At 38.9% G+C, this 27,909-nt stretch overlaps 2 protein-coding genes across 3 annotated transcripts in view; one reads left to right on the top strand and one right to left on the bottom strand.

The window, feature by feature from the left end:
* Positions 1-27,909, bottom strand: part of Tmem164 (transmembrane protein 164) — a 498,963-nt gene that overhangs the window by 122,671 nt on the left and 348,383 nt on the right. The window lies entirely within an intron of this gene.
* The window catches only part of Ammecr1 (AMMECR nuclear protein 1), a 125,089-nt gene continuing 124,079 nt past the window's right edge, over positions 26,900-27,909 (top strand). Inside the window, exon 1 of the mRNA XM_004659136.2 lies at positions 26,900-27,378. Within this exon, the coding sequence (XP_004659193.1) occupies positions 26,906-27,378 (473 nt within the window). The 5' untranslated portion in view covers positions 26,900-26,905. The remainder of the gene's footprint in view (positions 27,379-27,909) is intronic.

The following is a 27,909-nucleotide window of genomic DNA, read 5'->3' as shown; positions in this document are numbered from 1 at the left end:
TACTATAGTTGCCATATCAACTTCCCTATTATTCTTGATTCTGGTATTGTTGGACTATTAAAGCACTTTTCAGTACTATGTATATTTAGAAAAGTCTGTGCTGGCACCTATGCCAAACTCTATGACTGCTGTAAAAACTCTTTGCAGGCATACACAATTAGGTCCTGGAGCTTTGTGGATATGACAGCAATACTGACCTTTTCACAAGAAATGACAGAAGCTAATTTGAAGCAATATCAGTATGGCTCAGCAACTTGAGCCCTCATTCTCAATGATAAATAAATATAAATCTCCATAGAATTAGTTTTTGTCTGTGATCTGGAGTCAATAAACATGACTAGCCACATGCCTAATACATGCCAGGTGCTTTAACATACAATTTTTCTCCCAGGCCTTACAATGATCTGTGACATAGGTATCCTCATTTCCATATGAACAAAATGAAGCTCAAAGAATTTATTTGATGTGTTCATGGTCATACTAGCAGCTATTAAGGGTTACATGTGGGAATTGAAGTCAGATTTTCACCTCTCACAATGCACTGTTCTTTTGATTGTGTCACAGCTATTTTCATCAACTATATGAGAAGCATGTAGATGCCCTACACAGATTCAGTACTTGTGTTCCTTAAGTGGAAGGACAGTGCCCCTTAAATGGAAGATATTTAAAATATTTGCTCAAAATTTATTTAATGAGCACAGGTAAATAAATTCTTTTATTATCATATTTTTAATTAATTAATTTATTTATTTGAGAGAGAGAGAATGGGCATGCCAGGGCCTCCAGCCACTGCAAATGAACTCCAGATACATACACTTCCTTGTGCATCTGGCTAACATAGGTTCTGGGGAATTGAACTTTGGTCTTTTGGCTTTGCAGACAAGAGCCTTAACCACTAACCAATCTCTCCAGTCCCAAGAAATTCTTATTAATTAAAATATATACCCTTCCTTTCACATTCAAAGTAAAGAATTTACTATCCACACTTATAACAACAGTTAACATTTATTGAGTGGTAACTACATGTGTCAACCACTTTACAACCATTGTCTCATTTCATCCTGTACATTTGGCTCCTCCTCCTTCTCCCCTTATTCCTCATCCTTTGTCCATCTAGCATATGAGGCTCAAAAGTTTAAGATGACTTAGCCAACAACACATAGTTAGCAAGTGCTAGAATAAAGATGTAAGAATGAGAGTTTAGTGTGGATACATATATAATATTAAATGATAATTTTTCTGTACCCTTAGGATCACTCAAATGGGAATATAGATTCCATAACAAAATCTATTTCATGTATTTTTCACGTTGCCATTTGTCAACAGGTGAAATCTACCTGGAATGAATATTAGAGGGCAGCTGTAGCTTGAAGGTTGAGTAGTGATGTCAACAACTATGTAATTGCAATGCAATTTTAATTCAGGACATTTCATATGCATAATTATAATGAGGATGGGATAATTAAGAAAAATGACTGTGAGCAGTGTAAGAACATCTACAATCTGAGCTTAACCTATGTGTTAAAGAAAACCTTCAAACCTTCAAAACCAATTGGAAATGAAGCTTCATACGGAGGCTTTTGGTCTGTCTGCTTGCTATATGTACTTCTTTCTGTGGGAAAACTCAAACATTTACTTCCTGACAGCTTCTGGAATTGAGATCGCCATGCTTCTTCTCTCCATTTTTTTGTCAAGGTAAGGTCTCCCTCTAGCCCAGGCTGACCGGGAACTCACTCTGTAGTCTCAGGGTGGCCTCCAACTCATGGCAATCCTCCTACCTCTGCCTCCTGAGTGCTGGGATCAAAGGCATGTGCCACCACACTCAGCTTTCTCTCTCCATTGTTCATAAGCACAAATATTCTTTAGATTTTTTTCTCCATGTTCATTGTGTTTCAATATTTACAACACAAAATTTATCCCTTAACCACTCTTAAGTGTTCAGCTCAGCGACATTAAATATATTCACAATAGTGCAACTATCCTACCATCCACTTGAGAATTCCCTTCATCTTGTCGAACTGAAGCTCTGTACTTATTCAACAATATCTCCTCCATTCCTTCCTCCACCCTACCCCAAGTGGCTGACAACTGCCATGCTACTGGTTGTCTCTAGGAATTTGACTATTCTAACAACCTAATACAAATGGAATCATAGAGTATTTGCTTTTTGTTTTTTAAAGTCTTTTTAAAATTTATTTTTATTTATTTGAGAGAGAGGGAGAATGGGTACACCAGGACCTATAGCCACTGAAAATTAACTCCAGAAACATGCACATGTACATCTAGCTTATGTGGGACCTGAAGAACTGAACTTGGGTCCTTAGGCTTTGCAGGCAAGCCCTTTAACTGCTAAGCCATCTCTCTAGCCTGAGTATTTGCTTTTGGAGACCAGCTCATGTCAATACTATGTCCTCAAAGATATCCATGTTAATGAATATTGCAAAAGGTCCTTTTTAAAAGTCAAATAATATACCATACCATAATATACCACATATTCTTTATCAATTCATCTATGGATTAAAACTTGGGTGACTTCCATTATTGCGACTGTGAACAATGAGGCAATGAATATGAGAGTACAGGCAGCACTTCAAGATCCTGACTAAAATTCTTTAGGGTAGGTACCCAGAAGTGTAATGGTTGGATCATATGGTATTTCTATTTTTAAACTTCTACATACCAAGAGGGCAAGTATTCAAATTTCACTGCACTCTTCACAATACTTATTATTTTCTTTTTCTGATAATAGCCATCTTATCTTTTAAGTCTCAGAAAGATGTCTATGACTTGAATGGCGGGTTATAAATCAAGTGTTGAGAGTAGAAACAGTTTTAGATCTTGATGTTTGAAGAACAAAGCCTCCTTTAAACACTGAAGAGAAATGCACAGTGATCACATTTTAGAGTTTCACATGGTAACAAATAGACTGAAAATGTAACAGAATGTTTTAAATCAAGACTGCCCTAGAAAACATGGATAATGATAGCTATGATATATTTTAAGCACTCACTATGTGACAGACTCTAGGAAAAGTACTTTTTATGTATATTATCTCATTTAATCCTTTTAACAACCCTCTGAGATCCTAGAATTCCCATTGCTACACATGAGGAAACCAATGTGAAATGAGGGTAAGATCACTTCCCCAACAGTCCCTGGTATACTAATAGATGCCTATAAGTTCTGAATATTTTATTTATGGAAGGGGATATAAATCAGCATTTCTTTTCTTGTTGTTTATTTTCAAGGCAGGGTCTCACTCGTAGTTCTGGGCTGGTCTCAAACTCATGACAATCCTCCTACTTCAACCTCTGGAATGCTTGGGTTAAAGGCACGTACCACCACACCCAGCCCTCTAAATCAGTATTTCTTTGTGTGTACAGAATTTGTAAATTTTGTGATAGCCTAATGTTACATACATGTATCAGAGTCCAGAGAATTCTCACTGAGATTTTGAGGTTCTTGTGTCTTGGAACAAAGGATTTGACTAGAGACGTGCCAAGAGAGACCTAATTCTTCATAGTTTGCTTTCATAGTATTTGCCTTCTATATACTTCTTTCTTGAGCATGCTCTGTTTTGTTACATGTAGTTCAGGTGGGGAAGGGTTTTCTGGTCCTCTGCCAAGTAGAATCTTCTATAATGTTTATTTTGATGCCTCTCTTTTCCCCTGCCCTAAAGTACTTCCATACAAGAACAGTAGAGATCACAGGGTGTTTGCAAATGTTCTCTCTCATTCCCTAGGGCTGGGGTGTCAACATTTTCCACCTTGGCTCATGAGCCTATCCAATATCCCCATGAGCATTTCCAGTATCCATTCTTAGCTAGTTGCATGGTTTTGGCAAAATAAACTCTAATGGTATACTTTATCCTCATTTTAAGAAATAATAATCAGAAAAATATGGGTTGTCTATTTGATCGATTATTATTGTCATTAATGTTATTGTTTGCTTTTTGAAATAGGATCTTTTTTTGTATTTGAGACTGACCTGAAATTCCTTATATATCCCAAGCTAGCCTCAAATTCATAATCCTCCTGCTTCCATCTCCTGAGTTCTGTGATGGCAGGCATGTATCACCATACCCATCTCTAGCTATAGTTTTAAATTCATAAAAATAAATAATGCTCATCTATAAGCAAATAAAAATACTACATGAATCTGTAGTGGTGTCCCCTATGCCCCATATGGGAAGGCATTAACCTTGACCTTTGAGTGACTTTCTAACTTAGGTATTCAATAAAAGAAACTTGAAAAATAGTTCAAAAGCATTGGGATTGGTTTAGGCTGAATGGAAAATTGCCAGTCTTTGTTCACTTTCCACTCCTGCCATTTCCAGTCTCCGATTAACTGTCAATTTGGGGGAAGGGGGATTTTTTTTTCAAAATTTTTCTGAGGAAACTGGTCATGTGCAAGACAGCAAGCTGTTTCTATTTCCACAATTGCAAATTCTGGCTCAGGTATCATATCCTTAAGGAAACTTTCTGTGACCACTCAATGTAAAGTAACCCCTCCCCTTAATTTTACTGTTTTCTTTTTTGCACAGCATGCACTTATGATTATTTGAAATCATCTTTTTCTGTGACCACTCAATGTAAAGTAACCCCTCCCCTTAATTTTACTGTTTTCTTTTTTGCACAGCATGCACTTATGATTATTTGAAATCATCTTGTCTGTTGACTTAGTGATGCTACTGTCTTCACCAAATAAGAAGCTCCAAAAGGTTCTCCAAAACTAGGCTAAGGCTTAGCACATAGTAATTTATTCAAGAGTAATTGTCAAGTGAATACAAATGGGGTAGGCCGAGATGTTCCAAGGTGGACCTAGTGTGGTCCAGGTCATGGGACACCAGCAAACATAAGGAATAGTATATTAAATCCTAGGGATATCATTGCTTTTAGTGAAGATTAAATTATAGTAACTCTCATAATCTGCAGAGGATATTTTCCAAGACCCTTAGGAAGTATAAAGCCATGGTAGGGATCTAAAGGTGGTATCAAACAGGGAGAAATGTAAGGTGAGCCTAACCTAAATGACTTAATTTATCTGACTAAGGTAAAATGGGTATCAATTTCATTTTCCGGAGCACATGCTGTATCCAGTGCATTGTATAAGGCTGTCCATTGAGGGGTGGTTGTTCCTGAGCTCTGAGGTCTAGTCTATATCATTAGTAACCTCAAGTTTCATCCATGTAACTCATGTTTATTGAGTGATTACTACAGGTCAAGCACTGGTCTATGCTGAGACAGCAATACTCAGGACAAAGTTTGCATGTTCCAGTAAGACAAGCATCAAATCAAGAACAGGCACTTAAGTCTATGTGGCATTTTCCCTGTATGACATATACTATTGATCCTTTGACTTTCCAGCAAATTCATAACTTTACTCTGAAAGTGGCCTTGGAATCATTCCCTCCAAGCACTCTTATATTGACAATGGCTACCATTTATTGAATATGCATTATGTGAAACATTATGATAAAGCTTTATATACATTACATAATTGTATAAATCTTCCTTCAAACACTGTGAATGAGATGCTATTATTGCTCTCATTTTTCAGAGGAGGAAACAAAACTTCACTGAGATCTAATGATTGATCTAATATCATATCATTTTCATAGTAGAATATGCAGTGATGCCACTTATGCTGCCCCTTCACTTTGGAAATGTACCTCTGCGACATTGAAATCCCAGAAACTCTTAGGCTGTAGGGTTTGCCAGAAGAACAAGCAACGGCATAGGCAAAGATGTTCCAAGGTGGTTCTGATGTGGTCTAGTTCAGGGATGCCAGTAAACACATGGTGGTGTAGTTCATTATGCCCTAGGAATATCACTGTCTTGTCTTCAGTGAAGATTGAATTACAGTAACTCCCATATATTTTCCAAGGCTCCTTGTGGATACCTGAAAATTCAAATCGCAGTGAATCCTATGTAAGCTTTTTTTGTACATATATAACTATAATAAAGCTTAAAGTATAAATTATACATGGTAAGAGATTAACAACAAACACTATAAATCCAAACATAACCAGATGAAGTAAAATAAAAGTTGTTTGAACGGAAGCACTATGATATCATGACAACCATTACTATAACTGAGATGGCTGCTAAGTTTCTAATAAGCAGGCACTATATACAGCATGGACACACTGGCCAAAGGGATGATTCACACGCCTGCAGTGATCCTGTGAGATTTCACCATGCTACTCAGAACATCCAAGAATTTCAAATGTCTTATGAATTATTTCTGAATATTTCCATTTAGTATTTTTATATTGCAGTTGGCCTCATGTAACTGAAATTACAGATAGTAAAACTTTGGATAAAAGGCTTCCACTGTATTGGACATCTACTTCAAGAGGAAATAGGATATATCTGTATTTCTTTCATTTGAAAATAATTAAACAGAAAGCAACTAAAAGCAGAAGAAAAAAGCTAGTATTTGTAGAGAAAATATTAAAAATATTTGCAATATAGACAACCCCAATTATGATAACAAATCAAATGTGACAACAGTTTTATCATAATATATTTTTAACTTCGATATAGAATTTAAAGCTATGAATTGTTTTGTTCTTACAATGATTCTGCATTTTACTGAACATATTATTACCTTTCAGAAGCAGGTTTTCTTACCTTATTTCTTTTTTGGGGGGAGGTTCAAGGTAGAGCTTTATGCTAGATCTGACCTGATATTCACTATGTAGTCTCAGGCTGGCCTCTAATGCATAGCAATCCTCCTACCTCTGCCTCCTGAATGCTGGGATTAAAGGCATGTGCCCCCACATCTGGCCCTTATTTCTTTTTGATTCACAAAATCCTTGAAAGAAAATGGAAGGTATTATCTTTGTTTGCAAAAGTATAAATTTACAGTACAAAGTGGGCAAGTAAGCTACCAAGAACACATATCAGAATTGCAGCAGTAAACTGCTCTATACCACCAGGGTGCAAAAATGTACTATTTTTTTATATCTCCGCAGCAAATTCAATCTGCCCTGAGCCCTGAAAATTCAATCTCACTCTTGGTTATTAAAGGCACTAGCAAAACCATAGCAGGATGAGAACTTTCAGGGTAGGCCCTCTTCCCTTTTGTCCATACACTTCACTGCTGATCTACTTGTCATTAAAACACCCTTGAAGCCAGCTGCCTCTGTGCCCCCTTGCACACTGGCAATGACCACAGGGGGTCTTTGTTGATGTTAGCTGCTGCATAGCCTAGTCTGTAGCCTTCTTTATATGGTCCAGGCTTCCATTCTGCTTTGAGAATTTCTTCTTTGGAGAATTAAAAGAGAACAAGAACCAGCATGGTGGCATACAGCTGTCATCCCAGTAGTTGGGGAAGCTAAGGCAGGAGAACCATGAGCTCAAGGACAGCCTGGATTACAGACAAAATTTATAGTTGACTTGCTACAAAGAAAGACCCTGTATGGAAGAGAGAGGTGGAGAGGAGAAGAGAAAAAGAAATAAAAGCACAGCTGCATTTTGATATGGGAAAGAGATAAGGAACTGCAAGATGAACAAATATTGACGTATTAAAATTGTAATGCATAATCCTATAGCAATTTAGTTATATGCTTATTGGCATTTACTTATTTTGAGCATGTTCTTGTCAAGTCTTCAGTAACCATGAATTTAGATTTCAGTAGATGGTTTCAATATTGACTGAACACACGATTTTCCTACTACTTTACTCTATATAATATGGAATATGTAAGAAGAAGGTGTGACTTTTGTCATCAAGATGCAAAGAAATTGATCCACACTCTGATTCTTGACAATTTTTTTTCTGGTAACTTTCAGATCCTACTACCTAAAGGGTCATATCGTTCTTTTTTTAAAATTAAGAATATGAAATCCTTTCATAGGATTCATTTTTTAGAGAATGCCCTTTATAAAGAATATTTTCTTTGCTTCTTGCATTCACTCAGTAAACATTATAGGTTGATCATGGGGCCAGGAATATGAATATGGATGATAGAGGCCTTGGCATCATGAAGCAAAGACTAGATGGAAAAATAGAGGAGGCAAGGTTTAACTTAGTACTCATAGGATGAGTTAGAGTTTATTAGAAAGTAAATGAGTAGTGAGTAGAAACATTCTTGGAAGAAGAAATAGCACACTCAAATAGGGAATGAAATAAATCCTCTAAAATTAAAATAGAGAATTTTAAACACATAGCATTCTCAAGTAACTGCTAATACTCTGCAGAAAAAGCAAGTGTGGGAATATAATGGCAAGACCAAGGCTAGACATTTAGTCTGGATATGGTTATGAACTGCATATGTTGTAAAGAGCTTAGAATTCTTATAGGTAATGAGGAGCTAACCAAAGCTTTTAATTAGGAAATTTACAATTTCATATTAGTATATTTTCAGTGTGTCTTTTTTTCTGACAGAAGATAGTGGTACTGGATACAGAGAGAGCAGTTTAGGTGGTTAATAGTGGAGCTAGTGAAATAAAACCATCAAAGTAGAATGTATGTGTAGGAATATTCATAGAGTAAGTTTAGAAGTGAAAGATAGATTATAGAGAAGGTGGCAGAAAGAATGTAGAGCCAAATGAAGGGGAATACTGCTTTACAATGCCGTCTTCCAGATACACAGTGGCCTTGCTCATGACTTCATAGTGGCTGACATTACCTACGCAAGACCTACATAATATGAAGGCAAACAAAACCAGAGGGTTAGAGGCTCCTAAGAGCCCATCTCTTCAGTAGCCTTAAAACTAACCCAATATGTCTCAGAGAATTTTGTGGAAGAGGGGGCGGAAAGATTGTTAGAGCCACAAATTAGGACATTATGCACAGAGACATTGCCTTTTCCCCATAATTGACAGCTGTCCCCACAATGTACGACCAACATCTCCAACAAGGAGGTTCCCTTTGGAAGTGGGATAGGGCTGAGGGTAAGGATGGTACCAACATTTGTTGTTTACATACTAAGTATGTCCATAACTAATAAAACTTAAAACAAATGATATCATCAAACTAGGAGAGGGGCTACTTGGAGAGAAAAGGGGGATCAGGGGAGGGGGCAAAGGAGAGTAATAGAAGGTGATTATGACCAAGGTATATGTATGGAGGCTGTCAATAGAAAGCTGTTTTTTTTTTTTTTTTTTTTTTTTTTTTTTTTTTTTTTTAGGGCTGGGTAAATTCTTTAGCTGTTAAGGAGTTTGCTGCTGAAGCCTAAGGACCCTGGTTCTATTCCCTAGGAACCAAGTAAGCCAGATGCACAAGGAGGCACATGCTTCTGGAGTTCGTTTGCAGTGCCTGGAGGACCTGGTGCTTCCATTCTCTCTGCCTCTTCCTCTCTCTCTCAAATAAACAAATAAGTTCTTTTAAGTAACATTGAAAATTATACTTAAGAAATGCAATTTCACTCATGCCAAGAACTGGGAAGCATAGAATAAATAACTGAAAAAAATCTTTAAGAAAGTAATTGCCAGGCATGGTGGCACATACCTCTAATCCCAGCATTGAGGAGGCAGAGATAGGAGAACAACTGTGAGTTCAAGGCTAGCCTGAGACTATACAGTGAATTCCAGGTCTGCCTGGGCTAAAGTGAGATCATACCTCCAAAAAAAAAAAAAAAAAAGGAAGGGGCTGGAGAGATGGCTTAGCGGTTAAGCGCTTGCCTGTGAAGCCTAAGGACCCCAGTTTGAGGCTCCGTTCCCCAGGTCCCAAGTTAGCCAGATGCACAAGGGGCGCACGTGTCTGGAGTTCGTTTGCAGAGGCTGGAAGCCCTGGCGCGCCCATTCTCTCTCTCTCCCTCTATCTGTCTTTCTCTCTGTGTCTGTCGCTCTCAAATACATAAATAAATAATTTTTTAAAATTTTTTAAAAAAAAGAAGAAGTGAGGGGGGCTGGAGAGATAGCTCAGTGGCTAAACACACTTGCTTGCAAAGCCTGCAGTCTGGGTTCAATTTCTCAGCCATACACAAAAAGCTGGATAGGTGTTCTTTTCCAGTGGCAAGAGACACCGGAAGTGCACCCACACGCATACATACACATAAAAATATAAGAAGTGAGAAGTAGGAGTCAAAAATGATTTCCATGTCTGGGTCATCAGGTGGATGGAGATGATAGTAACCAAAATAAGGAAAACACAAAGAAGATCACTGATACATATGAAAAGATTCTTTGTAAAATTAAATAGACAAAAAGAGCTCTGTTTCATATATGTTGCATGTCAGGTGTGTTAGATATCCTGGCGTAACTATTTAATAAGATAATTGAAACACTGGCATGCCGCTTAAGAGGTTAGAATTAAGAGATTTGGGAGTCAGCAACATATAGGCACTGGGTAAACTGATGGCAACACATACAGAGTGTAAAGAAAATGTTGAGGACTGAGATCTGAAGGAGAGGTGACTGGATTATGGAAAGACCCAAAAAAATCAATGAAGAGACCACATCATAGGAGAACTGGAAGGGAAACACAGGAAGCTTGGAAGGGAGGGGCAGTCTCGAATAACAAATTTAGAGAGGACAAAGACTAGTAGGGTCAGTGTGTACTGGAAAATGTGGCTATCATTAGTCCCTTTGTTAGAAAAGTAGTGGGGGCATAAGGCAGATTACTGTGGTTTAGAGGCTAAAGCGAAGACCAGGAAGAAGAAATGATATATGAAAGTTGGTCTTTCAAAACGGCTGACAGCACACAAAAAAAGATATAAGATGGCAGTACAGTAGACAAAAATTAATAGAATGCCTAGTCTGGAAGACTGTCTGAGCACAGTGAGATATAAGAGAAGAGAGGGCTAATTTAGACAGTTGAGTCTCAGAAAAGTTACCAGAGGAAAAATCTCTAGTAAAAGAATAGTTTTTGAAATTTCCAATCCTTTGCATATTGGAAACTTTTCTGCAGCTTTTATAAAATATAAAAATAATTATAGAAATATTCCAGATACTTCAAAAATGCAATATAAATTAATTATTAGAAAATATGTGTAGCCAAAACAAAGACATCTTAAAGATATTAGAAAAACTGCAAGATCGTATGGCATAATCAAGCCTAGCCCTAAGAGAAAGCGAGATGGAAAGTTACTTCTCAAAGAGCATTTACTGAAGTTAACTTATAGCTACAGGGAATAAACTGTAAGAAACATGAAAAGACAAAGCTGGGTTGAAGAGATGGCTAAGTTGGTACAGTGTTTCCCTGGTGAGTATGAGGACCTGAGTAAGACCCCCATTGCCTGCATACAAATCCAGCATGGTGATGTGAACTTTTCATCCTAGCACTGGGGAGGCTGAGACAGATCTCTTGAGCTCACTAGCAAGTCTAACCTAATTGGTGAGTTCCAGGCCATTAAGACACCCTGTCTCACAAAAATAATATGTGTATAGCATTAGCATGTATATAGTATTCCTGAGGAACAACACCTAAGGTCGTCCTTTGGCCTCCACATGCACATGCACATATGTGCTCTTGTACCTACACATGTGCACCCACCCACACAAGAACATGCACATACATTAAAAGGACAAAGCTAACACCAATACAAGGAGAACTCTAATAAGATGCCTCCACAGTTAAGAGTGGAACGATAAGGAGATAAACTGTCAGCGTGCTAGTGAACTGAAAATAACTCACCATACTCATACACACATCAGAACTTGAATTAAAGTAAACTTGGTACTAAGTGGAAGGAAGAGGTCATCTGCCTGAGAAATTGTAAGCACAATTTCATCTACTAAAGGTTTATAGCACAAATTTATATTTCCTAGGGGCTCCCAAGCACTTCAAAAACTGAATTTAAGCTAAAGTAGACCTAGACTGGTAGCATCAGCAGGCACCTGCCAGAATGCAAATGCTTATTGCTGGAACCTACCCTTATCCCAGGATCCAAAATATTCCAACAAATAGTTTCCAAAGAAATGAGGCAATCTTAACTAAACACCAGTGAGCATACAATGAAAAATGAAACCATATAGAAGAAAAATAGGAGGTTCAAACTGAGATAAATTTAAATTGAGATATATAAGTAATATATTTAGAGGCAAAGGAACTAAATGTCATGTCATCTGCTCTCTTATGCTTATTGCAGCACTATTCACAATAGCCAAGAATTGGAAACACCTTACAAGTTGGAATTAGTTGCTTTTTACATTGTGACAGAATAACTAACAAAAACAGAGGAAGTAATTCTTTTGGCTCACAGTGTCAGAGGGTTCAATGCATAATGCATTGAACAAATCAGTTCATATTCTAGCAGCAAAGAAGCAGAGATGTAATACAGGAAGGACCTAGCAAGATATAGCCCCCACCCCCCCAACATACCCCTAGTGAAACATTTCTTGCTAAGACCATTATATTATGAACTGATCAAGGGATTAATTCATTTGTTAGGCCAGAACCCTCATGATATAATTGTATCTGAGAACATTATCCAAGAAACACCCAGAGGTGAGTTTTATGAATCTTCCAGATATTTATTAATCCAATCAAATTAACAATCTAAATCAGCCATCACATTTCCACCAAGCAATAAATTGACAAACAAAATGTGGTACTATTCTGCCATAATAAAGATTTAAGCCAGGCATGGTGGCACAGGCCTGTATTCCCAACACTCAAAGGTAGAGATAGTAGGCTCAGGAATCTATTAAATTCTGGCCTTGTCTACATAGAGTTTGAGGCAAGCCTGAGCTACATGAAACCCTGCATGCCCTTTGCCCCCCCCCACCAAAAGAATAAAATCTTGTCATTTATGAGAACATGAATAAAACTGTAAATCATTATGTTAATTAAACTAAGCCAGGTTCAGAAAGACAAGCACTATGTGGCCTTATTTATAAATGAAATTTAAAAAATGATCTCACACAGAAGGTGAGAGTAGACTGCTGGTAACCAAAGGCTAGGGAGGAAGTAGGAGGGAAGGATGGGGTGAAATTGATCAATGAGTACTAAGTTACAATTAGGAGAAAGACGTTCTGGTGTGTTATTGCACATTAAGGTGACTACAGGTGGAAATGTTAGTGGTGGAGTGTGTGTGTGTGTGTGCGCGCACGTGTATGTGTGTTAGAAAAAATATTTTCAATATTTTTAAAGTTTTTTTTTAAGATTTAAAGAAATTATTTATTACAGTCAGAGGGGGAGAGAGAGTGTGTGAGAATGGGCACACCAGGGCTTCTAGCCACTGCAAACGAACTCCAGACACACATGCCACTATGTGCATCTGGCTTACATGGGACTTGAAGAATTGAACCTGGGTCCTTAGGCTTCACAGGCGTGTTCCTTAACTGCTAAGCCATCTCTCCAGCCAGATTTTCAATATTTTTGCTATAGATGGTTGCTGACTATGGAGGTGGATATTTGTAATTTGATTATGAAATACTACATGATATCCTATTCATTTGGACACATTCGTGGGTTTTGAAAACACTTTTTAAAAATTTATTTTCATGTGTGTGTGTGTGTGTGTGTGTGTGTGTGTGCACTTGCAGGCATGGCAGGGTCTCTTGCCACTGCAAATGAACTCCAGATTCATGTGACACTTTGTATCTGGCTTTATGTGGGTACTGGTGAATTGAACCCAGACTGGCTGGCTTTGCAAGCAAGCACCTTTAACTGCTGAGCCATCCCCTCCTAGCCCCTATGGGCATTTTTCTTTTAGACTGAGTCTCATTATGTAGCCTAGTCTGGCCTTAAACTCATAATCCTCCTGTACTGATCATCTGAGTGTTGAGATTGCAGGCATGCATCACTATTTTTAGCTTATTTTTTATGTCTTGGATGCAGCAGTTAAAATAAATTTAGTTAAAAAAATAGGGAGGTAATATGATGGAGAATGGAATTTCAAATGGGAAAGTGTGGGGGTGGGGAGGGAGGGAATTACCATGGGATATATTTTATAATCATGGAAAATGTTAACAAAAATTAAAAAAATAAAAGAAAACAGAAAAAAAATAGTGTGTGTGATGGCACATGCCTTTAAACCCAGCATTAGAGGTAGGAGGGCTGCTGTGATTTCAAAACCAGTCTGAGACTGCATAGTGAATTCCTGGTCAGCCTGGGCTAGAGCAAGGCCCTACCTCCAAAAAAAAAAAAAAATTTTAACCACTAAATTTTAAAGACCTGACTATAGAAACTGGATATGGTATCAACATTGGTAATCGTAACACTCAGAAGGCTAAGGGTAGAATTGCATACTGAAAGCCTACTTGGGCTGCATAATAGAGACATTATCTCAAAAAAATCCAAAATATGCTATTTATAATAGGTAGATTTGAAGCATCAAGTTACAAATAGATTGACAGGGAAAAGATGAAAAAAGATATTACATTATTGCTATCCACAAGAAAGCTGGCAGTGTTATTTTAATTCAGAAAAAAATGGATTTTGAGGTGAAAAAGCACTACTAAATGAACATTCTTTTCTTACTTAAATAAAAATTCAACCCAATATGAAGATATTATCATCTTAAATGTTCATGAATCTAATAATTTCAAAATGAAGAGAAAAATTAACCAAACTACAAGGAGACATAGACAAGTTCATAATCGTGAGCTGTGTTAACATATCTCTTCAAGTAATTGCTAGAACAAATAGAGCAAAAAGTCAATAAGTATATAAAAGAGTTCAATAACAAAATTAATGAAATTGTTCTAATAAGGGATAGAACACATTCTTTTCAAGAATGCAAAGACCATTCCCCAATATTGACCATATGCTAGGTCATAAAACAAAGGGTTTAAATAGTAAAAATGAAATTTCATGATCCCAGCTTACTGTAGCTAGAAATCATCACAAAATTATAACTAGAAAAATCACCTGTCTGAACATTTTAGACATACTGTAACTAAATCATGGATGTGGTGGTTTGATTCAGGTGTCCCCCATAAACTTATATGTTCTGAATGCTAGGTTCCCAGTGGATGGAGATTTGGGAATTAATGCCCCCTGGAGGCAGTGTATTGTTGGGGGTGGGCTTAATGGGTATTATAGCCAGTTTTTGCCAGTGTTTGACACACTCTCCTGTTGCTATTATCCACCATATGTTGGCCAGAGGGTGATGTCCACCCTATGTTCATGCTATCATTTTCTCCTGCCATCATGGAGCTTACCCTCAAGTATGTAATCCAAAATATACCTTTTTGTTTCCTCAAAAGCTGTGCTTGGCCAGGTGATTTCTGCCAGCAATGTGAACCTGACTTCAGCAAGGGATCAAAGAAGAAATCAATTTATAATGTAAATAATTTGAGCAAAGAAAGCAATAGGTAGAAGGAAATCTATAGGGAGAAATGCTTAGATTTGAAAAGGAAGGATAAAAATACCTAGGAATCCATATTGAAGCACTACAAAACAATGTAAAAAGTCCAAGGAAAATACATGTTATTTTAATTATTTTCTTCATCATTGTGACAGAATGCCAAACTGAAACAATCTAAGGTAGAAAGGAAGGGTTTATTTTGGCTCATGGTTCAAAGGTTATAGGTCTATCATTGCAAAGAAATCATGGTGGTTGACCTATTTTCTCCTAGTTAGTAGAAGTGGGAGTTCATGACTTGTCACATCATGGTGGCAGACAGAAAACAGAGACAATACCAGAATCAGAGCCAGGGTATAACCTTCACAGGCTATCGCTAGTGACCTAAATCTGCCACTTAGACCTTATGTGCCAAAGGTTCCAAAACCTCCTAAAACAGTGTCACCAGCTGAGCACCAAGGGTTCAAACACATGAGCCTGTGGGAAACATTTCAGACCCAAACTATAACATATGGTAAAGTTGATCTAAGATTAGGGTTTAGCAGGGAAGAAGTAGTCAGAATAAGTTATTAAAAATTGAGGAAGGTAATGAAAAAATAAACTGGCAATAGGGAGCAAGCTGAGTGGGAAAGCAAGGTGAAGTAATGATGAGAAAAGCAGGAGATATAAAGATGAGTTTGGAGACTAGGGAGGGAGATGAGGTCAAAAGACCAGGCATGGTGGCACACACCTTTAATCGCAGCACTTGGTAGGCAGAGGTAGGAGGATCATCACGAGTTCTAGGCCACTCTAACATAGTTAATTCCAGGTCAGTCTGGGCTAGAGTGAGACCCTACCTCAAAATAAAAAAAAGGCAATTTAATGGGAATGAGCTAGTGAATGAGAGGTGCCTAGAAGCTTTTTTTTTTTAATTTTTTATTTATTTATTTGACAGCGACAGACACAGAGAGAAAGACAGATAGAGGAAGAGAGAGAGAATGGGCATGCCAGGGCTTAGAAGCTTTTGATCAACATGAATATTTCAAGTTACAGAGTTTATAGATGGAACAGTTTTAAATGAAGACTATATCTAGGGTGTGGTCATGTGAGTTGGTTGCTTAATGATCTGTTTATGTATTTCTCTTGTTGTACACTAATATATAAAACATTACTATATAGGGACTCACCTAATTTATCTCTGTGTCCACATCATAGGTTCCTACATATATCAGATGTTCAGCAAGTTCTCATTGAATTATGTAGGGTAAAGATATTATAATAGGACAACCAAGTCTGACATCAAGATGTAGAAGAGCCAGACATGGTGGTGCATGCCTTTAATCTCAGCACTTGCAAGGCTGAGGTAGGAGGATTTCTGTGAGTTCTAAGCCAGCCTGAGACTAATTCCAGGTCAATCTGGGCTAGAGCAAGACCCTGTCTCAGGGGCATAAAAGCTTGGTTTCAGCCTTCCTAGATGCTCTCCACAAGAATAATTTTAAGCTAGGCATGGTAGCACATGACTGTAATCCCAGCACTCAGGAGGCAGAGGTAGGAGGATTGTCATGAGTTCAAGGCCACAATAAGACTACATAGTGAATTCTAGGTCAGCCTGGGCTAGAGGGAGGCCCTACCTCAAAAACAAAACAAACCCAAAGATGTAGAAGAGTCATCCATAAAGCTCTTCAAGTGAAGACAAAAAAACTAGGCAGAAGAATTCCCAGTGAATGGGAAGGAGTAATCTAGATGGAAGTAGATTGATGACACTACAGAGAAAACTGAAAAGGGTGATTGTTACAGTTTGGGTACTAAATGCATCCCACAGCCTCATGTGTTGGGGGCTTGGATACCAGCTGGTGGACTTTTGGGAAGGGATTTGATTCTAAGGTCTGGGACCAATCAATGGATTAATTTTGTGGATAACTCATGAGATGGCATTATAGGGAGACAGGGAAAGGTAGGAAGTGGGATCTTGTTGGAGGAAATAGGTCACTGAGGGCATGCCCTTGGGGTCTGTATCTTTCTCTGGTACTTTCCTAGATTCTTTTTCTCTGATTCATGTCTGAACTAAGGTGAGTAACTTTTTCCACATTTCCCTTGCTACCACGGATGTTCTGCCTCTCTATGGGCCCAGAATCAATGGAACCAAGAACTGTGGGCTGGATTATGCCTTTGAAACTGTGAGCCAAAATAAATCCTTCTATATTTAGGTTGTTTTTCTTGGCTGTTTGATGACAGTGACAGAAAAGTGGCTAACATAACAAATAACATAATCCCATGGTGTACCCTCCAAAGCAGTAGTTTCCTAAAGGAAGTTGTGGGACACTGTTCAGAGATGACAGGAGCATATGACAAAGCATTAATAAGAAGCCTCTCTTTAGGAGGGTCATGACAGACACAGGATTGGCAAGGGAGAAACAGATTCTATCAAATCAGTAGTGAAGGTAGTTAGGATCAGCTTTGGCCACACAGGCAGAAGCAACTCCTTATTTGCTATCTATATGATACTGGGCAAGATAGATTATTTAAGACTTGGTTTTCTCATCAGTACAATTGCAATGATAATAACACCAATCTCAGAGTGCTGTCATGAGGACTGAGTAATGCACTATGTAAACAGTTCTTAGCACTGTGCCTTCCTGGTATATAGAAAACACTCACCAAAGTTAGTTTTAAATTTTAGATGCCAGCTAATTAAGGTTCCATTGCTTGGGAATTTGTCCAGGTCTAAAGGTTCTAATAACAATAGTAATGATGGCTAACACACTTGCTTAGTGTTAAACAATATGATAAAGATGTGCTACATATGACTTCATACAGTCCTTCACATAAACCTATAAAGAAAATAGCACCATTTCAATTTAAGAGATAAGGAAACCAAAGTACACTGCATAAATTGCTACACATCCTTCCCAGTTCCATTTCTGTTATACTTTTCATTGACTAGGCAAACACTAGACTGCATTTCCCAATCGCCTTTGTAGTCTCCATTTTAAGCAATGGGAATGAACACAATATTTGTGAACTATTTCAGCCATGGCTTTTGAAACTAGTAAGCACATCTTGATACTCTGAATTCCCTTCTACCAGCTGGATGGAAATAAGGCTCATGAGACAACACAACTACTAAATGGAATCAGCCTGAGTCTTCCAAAGAGAGAGCCACCCTATTGAAGGGAATGCCTGCTTAGAAGTGTTAGATGAGTAAAAATGAGACATTTGCTTTATTGAGCTGTTACAGCTTTGAGTCTACTTGCGAGAGAATTTAGTTTACCTAACCCATACAAACACCTTGCTCAGCACTTTAGACACATTCTTTTATTTAATCCTTATAACCATTTTATGAAGCACACACTGATTCACAATTTAAGAGATAAAGCAAGGGCAAGTAACTTGTTTGAAATTGTGCAACGAACGAACAGATGATGTGTTTGAGCCCCAAGGTAAGATGTTTGCTACAGCCCCAGCACGTTACATCCAAAGCAGTCATTATATTGTGATTCTAGAGAGCTAAAGTTTACTGACCATTAGAAACATCAATTCTTTGCCTTCAATCATGAACTTTTCTGATTTTAATCACTCTGAAAACTACATCAAGACACAGCATCTTATGCCTGTCTTATTTTAGTGCTCATCATTTTCATTTAGCTCAGTCTTCCTTCTTCTCTGGCTGGTCTTGTGTTATTGATCTCCCTAATTTTGAAAGTAGAAAAGAGTGATCGATGTCTTGAGATCTCAGTATTTGTGCTTTTCAGGACAAAAGTATTTCTGTACAACAGTGGATTGTACATAGATTTCACTAAAGACTGTAACAATGACCACCTTAGGAATAATTCTAATAATGATAATTATAACTATAAATAAGATCTCTAAAACGATCCCTGATTAGATAAAAGTATTTCTTTGATCCATCATTCCTGTCAATACCATCTCATTTCTGTGTTCCTCTTCAGAGTCAAATGTTTTTTGACAGAGTTCTGTGCATATGCTCCCTTCAGTTCCTCACCTCCTCATTCACTTTTCCATCCACTCTAGCTAGGCTTCTAGCCCCACAACTCAATGAAACTACTCGTTATTGCAACAAGTAACTATCATATTGCCGACCCCAATAGACATATTGCCAAATCCTATAGTTACTTCTCTGTTTTCATTTTATTTTAACTACTTGTAGCATTTGATATTGCTAACCATTCTCTACTTAAAATATTTCCTTTTTATGAAAATGTGAGACAAGTCTTCTGGCTTCCTTCCTATGTCATTGGTAAAACTTTATTCTTCTTGGCACATCTCTGTTAACATGGTGGCAAATTTTAAATGGGTAGTTTTGATACTTTGTGGGTTGTTCCTCAATAAGAAGAAGAATAACCAAAGAAGTGTGAAAGAACCACAGAGCAGGATGGGAAATTTAAAGCTTTTTAAAAGGTCACATGCTATCATGAAACATTTGCAATAAGACTAGCAGCTTGAAGTTTTAGTTAGAAAGACGCATGAAAAGAAATATAGAATTCCTAGTATAATTCTGTGAAGGATTCAGGAGACAGCTGAGGATTAAGTAGCAGCCTACTCACCAGGCAGTCTCTGCAACATGGGGTGAATAGTGAAAGCCAACAGCTGGATGAAGCTTAGAGGGTACATAGAACCACTAAGCCTTGAGGTAGGAATACAGGACATTAAGTATGAGAACAGAGCAGAGCTTCTGTACTCCATCACCAGCCATTACTAACATGAAGAAAATGGGCTACAAATTGTGGATATTTAGGCAGTGGGTAGAGTAAAGAAAACTAGTCACACGTCTACCAGGATCCTGTAGAAGGTATGGGGCTCAGATTTCCACTCATCAGTGCTATGAGTTCAAATTTTACAATGTATGTTTGCACAAAAGAATTGTAATTCAGAACAGACTATAAAATTGCTTTTTAGTTTTTCAAATTATGGTCTCACTCTAGCCCAAGCTGACCTGGAGTTCACTATGTACTCTCAGGGTAGCCTTGGACTCACAGCCATCCTCCTACCTTTGCATCCTAAATCCCGAGATTAAAGATGTGTGCCACAACACCCAGCTTTAATATTTTACTATTATTTTTATTTATTATATTTATTTATATTATTAAATTATTATATTTATTTAGGAAAGTATAAAACCAAGGGAATGGAAATGCATACCGCACAAGGCCTGAGAGTCCATGTGGTAAGCCTAGAAAAAAATATTAAAATGTATCTAAAACAATTTTAGAAAGCAAAGAAAAGAAAGTTCAGAGAGCTCCTGCTATGTGGAGAGTAGGAAGGGGTAGAAAAGGGTCAGGGTGTTTTCCCCTTGTTGAGGGGACTCAACCAAGACTAGAGGTTCAGGAGTAATGAACAAGCAGCCATGTTAACATTTTAAAAAATATTTATTTGTTTAAGAGAAAGAAAGAGTAATTTCATGTGGACATACTAGGGCCTCTTGCCTTTGAAAACAAACTCCAGATTCATGCCACTTTGTGCATCTTGTTTTATGTGGGTGCACGGGAATCAACCTCAGGCCAGTGAGCTTTGCAAACAAGTGCCTTTAACCCCTGAGCCATCTCCCCAGCCCCAGACTTTTATATTTTAGTTAACTGAGTTAATTCTTACTTTGTGTAAATTGGGCCTCCAATCAACTGGAGATTTCCAGAATAGGATTTATTATATTTATTATATATTTGTATATGTTATATATACTTATTCATATTCACACATCAATGGATGAAAAGAGGATAATAGAGAAATTTGTTAAGAGAGAACGATTCAGGATTGACAAAACTATATTTTATGCCTTCATGTTTTGTTGATTTACAACTCCTTTTACTGCCCTTATCATACACCTATTCATCACCTCCTCTCTACAAAGTTTTCCTTTCTAATCTACAACTAGGTAGCTCTATTACTGCTTCCATATACTGTGTGGATATTAGCATATCTAAATCTCATTAAGCTGTTTATATAACTTTGTCTCAAGGAAATAAGTAGCGAAATGACATTCAATTAGTTTGCTCTCCAGTTTACTATAGAAGACATAAATGAAACAACTAGAAAAGCAGACCAAAGTAGATCTCAGTGCTCTGGCTCATAAATATGTTAATTATACAAAGCAAGGATTAGAGGGGAAGAATCTGTTTTGTAATCAAGAAAATAAAATTGGATTTATCAATTTGAATTGAAAAGCTGATAAATAATTTCACTATTTACCCACATATTCATTAAACATTTAAAAGAAACTAATCACCACTTTCACCACAACAACCATGGGTTATGTGTGTACAAGGTTAGATCAAAGTGGCAGCTAAGAATATTCCATTCTGCAGTTGTTCAAGGATGACAGTTGAGAAAGTTTGATGACAGAAGATAAAAATAACACTTGATTGGGCATAAATGGTGTTTTTTTTTTCCATTCAACTAGGTGAATGTTTCTCATCTCTACATAAACTCCCCATAAACAAAAGAAAATAATTTTGCAACATTTACAAGTTCACTATCTCATCATGGTATAATTATTCTCATTTTCTAAAATGTAAAAAAAAACATAGCTATTGTAAACATGAGAATAAATTGATGCAAAGATAAAATAATCAGCAACTATTGGGTTTAATTCAATTTCTTGTTTTACCACATCGCAAATAATGTGCATATTCTCTGAGTATAAAAACAAAATATCTGACAAGAGATAGCTAATAGCAAGTTAGAGGCAGATGCAGAAGCAGAAATGGTTGCAGATTAAATATGCTGTGTTAAAAAATAAAAAGTAAATATGCCATGTTGATAGAGAAACTATGGCCTACTTTTTATTGAAAAGAAATATGGACTCTTCAGTTCCCAGCTTGACAGGCAGCTATAGAACAGAAGGCACCTTACAGATTCTACTGGAGGATATTATCACCACTCTCAGAATCAGCAGAGAGTAGAAACATGTATGCTCTATCATACTTTGACCTTCATATTTCCTCAAGAGAATACTGAGCTGGTTTTCCTAACAAGTATGTGCTTTGGATAGATATTAAGAAACATATTCATAAAACTTATTTTGTGGATTTCATTTAGGTTTGAATGAGATACATTTGTCTTTATGCTGGTGAATTTGCAGGAAAACCAGCCCAGGAGAGGCATTTTCTCAAAGGCTAAGAGGAGGTATTACCCCTATCATCACACCACTTTTTCCCAAGGGATTTACAAAGTATCTTGAAGCTTGAAGTTAGTGTGGGAAATGAGCCAAGATAGAGATGTAAACACAAAGAAAGAAGGTTACTGTTTACTTTTTCCTCTTTTTAGACAACTAGCACAACAATGTATTCCAGATTAATAACCCCTAGTGGTCAGGTAATGATGTCTTTTCTGCAAGGATCACATTTGGATTTGTCTATTTTCCTTATGATAGTGAAGTCTGGAGTTGGAATTAAAAATCCTTAGAGAAAAAGCTATCTTTGTTATTCAGCGTGGAGTGTCCTTGTTGTTGGGTTTCCCATTGATTGCATCAGTCCCTCAGCCTGGCAAGATTGCCATGATAGTGTTCTATCTTTTAGATAAAGTGCAGAATTAAGGACATGACTACTGGCACTTATTAAAGATTCCTTGCTATTTTCACAAAAGTAAGGGCGTTAGACTTTTGTCTCTTGGCCAAATTCTAAATCAAGAGATTACATTCTGCTTTCTAAAATTCCCTTACCAGCCATCCATGGTATCCTACTTTGCTTCTGTGCTTAACAGTTGTGCGAGGTCACTAAATGGCTCTGGGTGTCTAATCTACAAGTGACAACCTTTAGATGGGAAGAGGAGTACAATGATATCGTGTAATGATTCTCCTGATTCAGTTTGTTATTTCCCAGTTTTACTGAGATGTAATTGACAAGCAAAACTGTATACATTTCAAGTGGACAACTTGATGTCCTCATATACATTTGTATTATGTAATGATCATAATCTGGGTAATTAACCTATCATTGCCTCACAAAGCTGTACTCTTCTTTTCCTTTCTTTAGAAAAAAATATTTATTTTGGGCCAGGCATGGTGGTGCACACCTTTAATCCCAGCACTAGGGAGGCAGAGGTAGGAGGATCACTGTAAATTCAAGGTCACCCTGAGACTTATAGTTAATTCCAGGTCAGCCTGGACCAAAGTGAGACCCTACCTCAAAAAAACAATATATAAATATACACACAATGGGCTGGAGAGATGGTTATCTGTTAAGGCACTTGCCTGTGAAGCCTAAGGACCCATGTTTGACTCCTCAGAACCCATGTAAGCCAGATGAACATGGTGGTGCATGAAACATGGTGGTGCATGCATCTGAAGTTCATTTGTAGTTGCTACAGGCCCTGATGCACCCATTCTCTCCTTCCCTCTCTCTTTCGAATAAATTAATAAAATAAATAAAATGTTACCTTAAAATATTCATTGTTTTAGGGCTGGCGAGATGGATCAGTGGTTAAAGGCATTTTCTTGTAATGCCTGAGGGCCAATATTCGATTCCCCACTACCAGATGCACACAGAGCTACATGTGTCTGGAGTTTGTTTGCAGTGGCAGGAGGCCCTGTACGCCTGTTCTCTCTCTCTCAGATGAATAAATAAAATATTTAAATATATATAATATTTGTACTTATTTAAATGGTACAGTATTCTAATTCACACACACACACATATATATATATATACACATATATACACACTATGTATATACATACACACACACCATATATATATATATATATATATATATATACACACACACATTGATAGTCTATCAGCTGTTTTAGTTCTTTTATTATTTTTTGTTTTTTTGAGGTAGGGTCTCACTCCAGCTCAGGCTGACCTGGAATTCACTTCATAGTCTCAGGGTGGCCTCAAACTCACAGCAATCCTCTTACCTCTGCCTCCTGAGTGCTGGGATTAAAGGCCAGTTCTTTTATTGATTTATTTTTTTGTTATTTTACTTTTATTTTTTATTATTTTATTTTTAAAAACAAGTTGTTTTCCGTTTTGCATGACAAAATATTGATGTAGTTTTTGCTCCATTAATACTTGACAATGAATTGTTATTTGCCTCATTGACCACAAAGCAGTTAATGCTTCTTCCTCTTCTTCATCATCTTCTTTCGATTTCTTGACATAGAGTCTTGCAATGTAGCCCAGATTGGCCTGGATTTTGTGATCCTCTTGCCTGAGCCTTGCCAGTTCTGGGATTACAGGAATGTGGCACCATGTCCAGAATAAGTCTCTTTTTGGCATTCGGTTGCATTTAACCATCTCAACTGATGTGTCTATTTTATAAAATCTTTTTGGAAGGAGGTTGCTCATCTTGGTGATATTTTAGCATTTTTCAATTTTTTTTTTTAATGCTCCCAGCATGGCTCAGGGAATTTTTTTTTAATTATTTATTTATTTATTTATTTGAGAGCGATAGACACAGAGAGAAAGACAGAGAGAGGGAGAGAGAGAGAATGGGCGCGCCAGGGCTTCCAGCCTCTGCAAACGAACTCCAGATGCGTGCGCCCCCTTGTGCATCTGGCTAACGTGGGACCTGGGGAACCGAGCCTCGAACCGGGGTCCTTAGGCTTCACAGGCAAGCGCTTAACCACTAAGCCATCTCTCCAGCCCCATTTTTCAATTTTTGCATAAAACTTTTTTCTTCTTGTTTAACCTTTATTCTACCAATTATATTTTAGCCTCACTATTTTTTGTCTTACTAACATGATTATTATATATTGCTATTGAGAAGCAGAGTAGCATAATGGCATTTTTTAAAAAATTTATGTTGTAATGCTGGGAGTGGAAACCAGTGCATTCTACCACTGAATATATCTCCCTCAGCCCTATGATGTAATTTTTAGGATGGTACATACCAGCATTCAAATCCTGACTCTGTCACTTTCTAGGTGCATAATGTTGAGCAAGTTATTTGTGAGGTTGAAATGAGCAAATTCAGAGTCTGGCTGTGAAGATTCATAGGTGATATTCTCTTCTAGGTTTATGGCATAAGACACACATAGCACTGGCACCTAAAAATGTTAGCTAAATAGTTACACTTTTTCTAAATATGTACACAGATCTGACTTAATTTATAAACTCAAGAGTGGGTTTTAGCATATTTTTTGTGCATATCTTAGATTTCAACTGAAGTGTAGTATTGTAGTGTTGCGCTCATAGTATGGCACAGAGACTCAAAATTTGCTAAGTGAACAAACTCCCTGAGTGGAATGAACAGCTCTCAGCTGTTTGCAAGGTCCTACACATTTAGATCAAAGGTGCCAAAATCAATCAATTTTCTGTTGTTTACATACATGTAGACAGACATCTTACTTTGTCAAGATATTTTGGCGTGGTGCAGATACAATTCAAATCAGTTACTAACAAGTTCGTTTTGTATGAATTATAACATCTGATCATTGCCATTTTTTAAAGCTGCCTCTCAAGTGCCCAGAATGGGACTGACTCAATCATACACCTCCTCATTCATTCAAGCATTTTTAATTGAGAACTTCAAATTTTAGTATAAAAACTATTTCAGGCCGGGCGTGGTGGCACATGCCTTTAATCCCAGCACTCCGAGAGGCAGAGGTAGGAGGATTGCCGGGAGTTCACGGCCAACCTGAGACTACATAGTAAATTCCAGGTCAGCTTGAGCTAGAGTGAGACCCCACCTCGAAAAACAAAACAAACAAACAAAACAAAACAAAACAAAAAACAACAACAAATTTTTCCTTACACACTTGAACAAAAATCTTCCAACCTGTGACCAAGTACACTACCAGCTCAATATGTTTATCCCTGAGACCTGTGCATCACAGATATTTCTGAATTGCCTTGTTCTCAAGTCCAAAAAACAGTTCCCAAACCAGAAAACCCACTGCTCCAAGTCCCAAAACAGGATTAAGAATCTTTGAGCATGTGACGTATTGGTGAGGACTTTGTTTTTGCTTTTAAATGCTTTCAGAGGACGAGGAGAGGAGAAGGGGAGTAGGTACAAGACATATAGATCAACTGGGCTTGAATATTCATTAATTAGGAGAAGGGAAAATATTGCATTTTACCATGATCTCAGAAAAAAAATTCCGTGTGTGGTTTAGGAGAACACTATTACACCTCACCGTGACCATTTCCCGGACTGCTTTGTGCATACTTCACAGGGGCTGTCTCAGGTGTGGAGCTCCAAGGAGCTTGCTCACACTTCAACAGTTCAGAACCAGTGTATTTGAGGCCGGGTGGCTCAGGTTCCACGGTAACTCGGCTCAAATGTCACTAACACTACATGCAGCGAAGGGTCACGGAGGTGTGCTTTGGAACTTGGACGCTTATGTCGGACTTTCTCCTGCCCCCCTCCCCACTAGTTTCTCTTTCCTCTCATCTCCCAGCGTGTCCACCTCCTCCCTTTCCTCCCACTCTTCGGTCTCACTCTCATTTCTTTCATCTTCCTTTCTATTCGGCTTCGCGTCTTCCATCCTCCGCCAGTCTCAGGGCTTAGGCTCTGAAAAGGCGCGAGTCGGGCGGGACCCGCTCTCTAGGCTCTAAGCCACGAAAGCGCGTGGCGCGCGCTAAAAGCTGGGGCGCGCGCGAGCGGCCTCGTGGTCGGGCAGCTCTGCCGGCCTCCGAGAGACGCGCACGCGCCCCGCCAGCCCTCAGCGCGCCCCCGGCGGCCGGGGCCGCAGCGTGCTCGCCCCCGCCGCCAGCTCGCCTCACTTATGGGTCGGAAGCGCTGCGTGGGGGAGATTGTTCCAAGATGGCGGCGGGTTGCTGTGGGGTGAAGAAGCAGAAACTGTCCAGTTCGCCCCCCTCTGGCTCGGGTGGCGGTGGTGGCGCCTCCTCCTCCTCCCACTGTAGCGGAGAGAGCCAGTGCCGAGCTGGGGAGCTGGGACTAGGAGGCGCCGCTCCGCGGCTGAACGGGCTGGGAGCACTAACCGGAGGAGGTAGCGGCGGTGGTTGTACCCTCTCTCCCCCTCAGGGCTGCGGCAGCGGCGGCGGGGGGATCTCCCTGTCGCCACCTCTGAGCTGCGGAGTGGGAACCCTACTTTCTACTCCGGCCGCCGCCACCGCCTCCTCGCCCCCTTCATCGTCTGCCGCTTCGTCCTCATCCCCGGGCTCCCGGAAGATGGTGGTGTCAGCGGAGATGTGCTGCTTTTGCTTCGATGTGCTCTACTGTCACCTGTACGGATACCAGCAGCCCAGGACCCCCCGGTTCACCAACGAGCCCTAGTGAGTACCGTGCTCTCCTCCTCCTCCGCCGCCTTTCCTCCTTGTGCTCGGGATGGGCTCGGAGTTGAGGTAAAGTGCAAGTCCTCCTCCTCCACGCCCGCTCCTGTCCCCTAGCCCCTCTCATAGTCCGGGTCCCCAGAGTCACTCGACCGAAGTAAAGGCACCCCGCACTTTCTGCACCCACAAGGCATGCACCCCGCACTTAGAGTGGGGTGCTGCTGCTGCTGCTACATAGAGATGGTTCCTGGGTTTCCAGAGGTGGTTGCTTCCTCTTTGCACTAACTTCCAGGAGTTTTGCCCCCTTTCCTTTTCTCCTTTGGCCATCCCTCACTTCCATCCCCATCCCCACCCTGACCGGGGTCTGGAGATCAGGCTCACTCCTGGTGACGCCCTCTCCTCACTTTGGCTTCCTCTGCCCCACGGGAAAGCCCCACCAGTGTTCCCGCCCCGCGTACATTGCACATGGAGAGCTACTATCCCATTGCACGGTGAAAAATAGCAGAATAGAAACTTCTATTCTGCTAGTGATGG

Source organism: Jaculus jaculus, chromosome X, assembly GCF_020740685.1.
Source record: "Jaculus jaculus isolate mJacJac1 chromosome X, mJacJac1.mat.Y.cur, whole genome shotgun sequence".
NCBI lineage: Eukaryota > Metazoa > Chordata > Mammalia > Rodentia > Dipodidae > Jaculus > Jaculus jaculus.
This window is presented reverse-complemented; position numbering and strand designations above follow the sequence as displayed.